This window comes from Etheostoma cragini, chromosome 23 (genome assembly GCF_013103735.1).
Source record: "Etheostoma cragini isolate CJK2018 chromosome 23, CSU_Ecrag_1.0, whole genome shotgun sequence".
Taxonomy (NCBI): domain Eukaryota; kingdom Metazoa; phylum Chordata; class Actinopteri; order Perciformes; family Percidae; genus Etheostoma; species Etheostoma cragini.
In genome coordinates, this window is record NC_048429.1 from 15384102 (window position 1) to 15390097 (window position 5996).

General features: G+C 39.2%; 2 protein-coding genes across 2 annotated transcripts in view; one reads left to right on the top strand and one right to left on the bottom strand.

The window, feature by feature from the left end:
• Positions 1-1197, bottom strand: part of med21 (mediator complex subunit 21) — a 5071-nt gene extending 3874 nt beyond the window's left edge. The window contains exons 1-2 of the mRNA XM_034864128.1: positions 1144-1197; positions 538-769 (exon numbers count right to left, since the gene is read on the bottom strand). Of these exons, the coding sequence (XP_034720019.1) occupies positions 538-769; positions 1144-1185 (274 nt within the window). The 5' untranslated portion in view covers positions 1186-1197. The remainder of the gene's footprint in view (positions 1-537; positions 770-1143) is intronic.
• Positions 1198-1285: 88 nt separating this feature from the next.
• On the top strand, positions 1286-5718 carry fgfr1op2 (FGFR1 oncogene partner 2). Its single transcript, XM_034863407.1, has 6 exons — positions 1286-1542; positions 2473-2609; positions 3318-3435; positions 3679-3821; positions 4058-4171; positions 5247-5718. The coding sequence occupies exons 1-6, from the start codon at positions 1518-1520 to the stop codon at positions 5382-5384; spliced, it is 675 nt and encodes a 224-aa protein (XP_034719298.1). The 5' UTR covers positions 1286-1517; the 3' UTR covers positions 5385-5718.
• Positions 5719-5996: the final 278 nt, after the last annotated feature.

The window sequence follows — 5996 nt, forward strand, 5'->3', positions numbered from 1 at the left end:
AAAAAAAAAAAAAAATGATGTAACTCTATTGTTACACAAATTATTCTTCTCTAGCTTGTAGAAAGTCACTAGCATACCAATAAGACAGACAAAATTAAGAGAGAGATATGTGGGAAGACAATGTTGAGTGTTGACTCAAATTTGTGACTGTAAATGATGCCAGTAACTGGGCAGTAGTACATTATGTGATATGGACAGTGCTGGAAGAAGAATCCAGATCCCATACTTAACTAAAAGTACTCATACCGCACTGAAAAATACTCTGTTGCAAGTTAAAGTCCTGCATTGGAAATGTTACTTGAGTAAAATTATGAAAATATCATTAGAAAAATGTACTTAAAGTATGAAAAGTTTCATACTAAGTACTCAATGCAGAAAAACACTGTTTTGTGTGTAACTAGTTACTTTACCGAATCTCAATAATGTACAAGTAACTGAAGCTGTCAAATTTATATAGTGGACTAAAAAGTACAAGTAGTAGAAGCAGAAAGTGGCATGAAAAGAAAAGACATGTGGCGAAACCCCATCAGTTTAATTAGGCCAATATTGGATTGGTACATCGATAATCTAAATCTGTCAGTGTTGCGAGGAAAGGTATATTACATGAGAAGACAAGAAAAGTGATTAGATATAGGACCAAACAACAAAGATCACCTTCGGTTGGGTTTGCTGGCTGGTCTCTGTTGATAGCCGTCTGGATGTTACTGAAGGAGGCAGGAGGCGCACACTGTTGCAAGACGCCGATGGCATTGCAAAACTGATCTGCAAGCTGGACACACAAACAACACCATATGGATTACACTTTCTTTCAAGGAAGGAGCTATATATACGCTATATAGTTGCTGACGCTGCCAGTCAACCACCCATTTGCGACTTAGTAAATATGAGTCACTTTGAGGGTCCATTGTTTTAACACTGCAGGACTGTAGCAAATGTTTCTGTGTACACTACAACATGAAGCTAGACTTGTTAGTGGTATAGGCCCCTGGTCGTTTGCTACACAGTGATGTAGCCATGTTAACAAGTTACTGGAATAAATATGAATACTCCTTTGCACTAGCTAGGCCTTCAGGTGAAATAACCTGCCAAAATATAATTATTTTTTGTTAGTAGGACGTATAAAAACGTCAAAAATAGTTTTACCGAATTGACAGCGTCTTGGAGTTGCGTTAGCCGGTCCGCCATTTTTTCTGTACATTAACTAAATCCCGCTGTCGCGAGAATGTCCTAAAATAATAATCTCGCGGTATTTGTGGTTAAATGAAAGGTTAGGTTAGCTTACTATCGTTTAGATCAGCTGTAGCCATTTAAGTCATTTAGAGACTGACTTTACACTAAAACAAGTAACGTTAAGGTGTTTAGCTAGATCAAGTTCATAGTTCATGTCCGCTGTCTCAGAACCTTTACGTGTTGCTCCTTATACTAATGTTACTAATGTTAGCCTGTAACGCTAGGTAAAATTAGCTACTAAACATCAACAGGAAGTAACGTTAACGGACTAAGTTAGCTATACTCCAATGTCGTGCACTTTGAATTCTCCAGGTACGACAGTTCCACCTCAGCTATTTTCTAACTTTAATAAGAAACTACTTGCAATGTCAGTCGACCAGTTTGAACGATACATGCTGTTGATTTACATAACAGCTGAAGCGTGGGTACTAAGTCAGCTTACGTTAATAAGTTAACAAAGACTTGTGTTTGTGCTGCTGGTAATATTAGCTAGCTATGTTACTCTGTTAACAGAAGCTGAAATATTGAATGTGTTATTACCTTTACGCGTACTGCTGTTCATGAATTTGACGTACCAGTAACTAAATACATATCACTTACAACAAGGTGGTTGTTATCCAAGGTATGACGAGAACAAGGAGGGTAGGGTAGGGTTAGCAACGAGCTAGCTAATCAATGGTGTTTTTTCTTAGTTCTCTGAAGTCATGGCTTTTTACTTTATTCTGGTCCTTGTCCAGAGCAACTAATGCTACTTTTATGTACTTTTAGTGACTCAAATTGAATATTATCTATAGATGTACACATGGGGAGCTTTAGTTCCTGTTAGTGGGACATTTGACAGTTAGTGAGTGTAATGAATAGCTTGATGAGGCATAATGTGCTTTATCTGGCCCAATGTATTACCTGAGATAAAAGCCTGATAAAAATGCAAAGTACAGACTTGTAAATTCAAACTATTGTTTCCTTCATTTCCATTTACTATGGAATCATTTTTAACCAATCATCAGACATTTATAAGACAAGAGTAAAGACAACCAGTTAGCCCAGCTTTACAACACAGATTTTAGCCATTAAATTGAGTAGTCTATGGGCTTACCTGGTATTTATTACACTGAAAAAATATATCGTCCCTTAATGGCAACATGGTCAATTATAAAGAACCCACTCTTTTTTATCAAAACTACAATGCTGTAGTCATTAACCCTTCATAGTTCTTTGTAATGATGACTTGTATTTCCTCAGGCATGAATGGTACGTTAGAGAAGGTCCTGGCAGATGCCAAGTCATTAGTGGAGAGGCTTCGTAACCATGACAACGCAGCTGAGATGTTGATCGAACAGACAACATCGCTCAATAAGCGGGTGGAGTCCATGCAACAGGTATGCTGTCACATTATTTTGGTGCTAGTAAAATATGATTTCATATATAATTTAATACTAAACTTACCAAAAGCAAACATTGACCTATTAACGAAAATAAGTGTTAGGCAGTGATGTAAATCACTTTTAAAGTGCTCATATTGTGCTTATTTTCAGGTTCACAATTGTATTTGGAGGTTGTACCAAAATATATTTACATGGTTTAATTGTCATAAAACACCATATTTTTGTTATTCACACTGCTGCAACTCTTTTTTTTCACCCTGTGTGTTGAGCACTCTGTTTTAGAAACAGAGTGAGGAATCTCACTTCTATTCCATCTTTGTTGGGAGTCGCACATGTGCAGTAGCTAGGTAAGGACAACTAGCCAGAAGCAGGTATGAGGGCGTACCACGCTAGCAGCTAGGTGAGCATTATAACATGTGTTATGCATGTTCATCATGGAAGTAAAGGCTGGACTACAATAGAGCTGTTCGGTAAGTCCCTTTTGGGGACTGGGCTTTTTCACTTTGCAAACCTATAACATGCACAAAATAATATATACAACACGATAAAGGAAAGAGGGAAAATCCAAAAAGCATTATAGGAGCACTTTAAGAGAAATTTTTAGTTTGAAATACTAGCCACCATAAAAACTGTTCTAACATGTTATGCTGACATTTTCCAGTTGTTTTAATGGGAGTTGGTTTGGTGATCTCCTGTTTGCAGTACCAAGAGGAGATTGACTCATTGAACCAGGTAGCGCGACATCGTCCTCGTTCCAGTCTGGTCCTGGGAATCCAACAGGAAAACCGTCAGATCAGAGAGCTTCAGCAGGAAAACAAAGGTAGGCAGGCGATTTGTGATGCTATTTCCATTGCAGGAGATAAACATGGCAAAGGAAATTTTGCATTTGCAATCATGCATTTTTAAAAAAAATATAATTTTAATGGATGGAGTGGACAACCACAGAGAGGTGTGATGGCTACGCACAGCAGAGCGCAACATTACGAAGCTGACAGATGTTCTCGTAGGGGGTTTTCGGCAGCGTTGCCTGGGTTCACACCTGTGTTGTTCCCTCTTCCTTCAGAGCTACGGACGTCGTTAGAGGAACACCAGTCTGCATTAGAGCTCATCATGACCAAATACAGGGAGCAGGTGTTCAGGCTCCTCATGACCAGCAAGAGGGATGACCCCACCATCGTGACCCAGCTGAAGGAGCAGCACACCACGGTCAGTGAGCCCTACTTGTTTCTTTAAGCACCTGGTAACAGAGGGCACGTCAGGTATTGCACGTCAACTTGATCGTAAACTGAAAAATAATGTGTTAGCTGTTTTGATAAACAGTAACTAAGGCTTACCACCTAAAGAATGTCATACTGTCTTAAGTATTTTTTTAAAAATGTAATAACAAACTTTACCAACTTCCAGTGCCTTGTATTCAAACATGTGTTTTTCATCTTTACTAGGAAATGCAAGCACACATAGACAAGATCAATGAGATGGCCTCTGTGATGAGGAAAGCGATAGAGGTGGATGAGGGACGAATATGTGAAGAAGAGGAGAGGATTAAACAGCTAGAGGTAAAAAATGTTCCTACCCTGTTCCACATGTACTTACAAAATTCTAAGCAGCTTCTTTTCTTCTTTTTCTTTGTTTTACACCACATGGCACACTTTGATAGACATATGGTTCTGGTAGGCTAACACTTTATATAAAGATGGACGACGCGTCTCCACTTCCTCCCACTTTACAAAAGTAAAGCCCAAATCTCCTGGATATGTTCCCTGCCATCTTTTAAATTTGGAGCCACAGTCTCTGCAGTAGTGATTGGGAGTCAATCACAGCTGTCAGTCGGGATGTTTCACCCCGTTTTTATAACATGAAATAACAATAATTTAAAAAAAAAACTTAGCAGAAAAACAAAAACTAACACTGCATGATAAGGGCTGTTTAAAATGACCAAAACCATCTTTAGGGAAAAATGATTTGACGTGTACTTTGATTTTATTTATTTGGACATGGGGGTGGAATGTATTTATTTCTTCATTTTGGGCATTTTAGGCCTTATACTGTAGACCTATACAGTTGACAGCCACCAAGGGGGGTGATAAAGATGTTTGGCAGTTATTGTAGCAGTACCTCTAACTGAAGGTAGGCTACGATAAAAAGTGAGAAATATGAAATGTATGGAAATCCTACAGTTTACCATTAAATGAAGAGCATGTTTCTCTGCGGTCCCAGAATGCTGTGTGGACTAGCCAGACCCTCCTACACAGCACTGGGGAGGGAGGTCTGGCAATGCAAGACTACTAAGCAACAGACAGTACATAACTAAGAATACCTACATCTGATACGTGTACTCAAATGTTATTAAAACTGTCCCGTGGCAACTTGAGTTTCAGAAGCTTGGTTTAAAAAGCCTGTGATAATCGCAGACCATGAAGATGATTATGCAAACCACTCCATACATTTTTCCCCATGAAGAACTATAACTTAAAATATGTGCAAGGCTGATAGTATATGTGGGGAAGTGATTGTACAAATATTCCAGATGCAGCTTTAAATGAATGAAAGCCAGATACACAATAGTAGTAATAGTGGTGGTATTATTACATCTGAATGTATGGCTGTACATTTCTGTTTGTGTATTTTTAGCTAGAAAACATTGGACTCCGAGAGCTGCTGGGAATCAGTCGCGAGGCTTTCCTGGTTCTGAAGAGAGAAGACGCATCAGAGAACACGTCACTGTCGCCGTTGCTGACCAGCGCCGACGTCAGCTTGCGGAAGAATTAAGAGAGCCCATGGTGACTGCTCACCCCGATTCCCCCGTGCCGCTGCCACTACTGTGTACAGTTTATTTCCACATACCACTTCCTCTTTCCCCCTCCAGATTCTTCTATCCTCTCCCTTCTGCTGGAGCATTTACAACATGATGCTGCAGAGCTGCATCCCCGTCTGGCGATTCAGACACGAGCAGTATGAACACAGATTCTTCGCTTCTCTTTGTTTTTACATGTGTTATGTTTGCTAATGTTGCTGGTATGCATCTGTGGTGCTGTGGTGCCTGCAAGGTTTTAATGTGTGAATGGGTAAAAGAAGGGCTTGAGTTGAAATAAATCTGAAAACAGGAAATTGTCTCTGCTGAAGAAATTGTCTCTTACTTTCAATTGTAAAATTCCTTTGTTTTTGGTTCTGTTTGGTGGCCTGTGCAGGTACTCAACTTATCACTTTAGATGTTCATGGTGTGTATGTGTGTGTGTGTGTGTGTGTGTGTGTGTGTGTATGTGTATATGTGTATATATATGTGTGTATGTGTATATGTATATATGTGTGTGTGTGTGTGTGTGTGTATATATATATATATATATATACACTCACCGGCCACTTTATTAGGTACCCCATGCT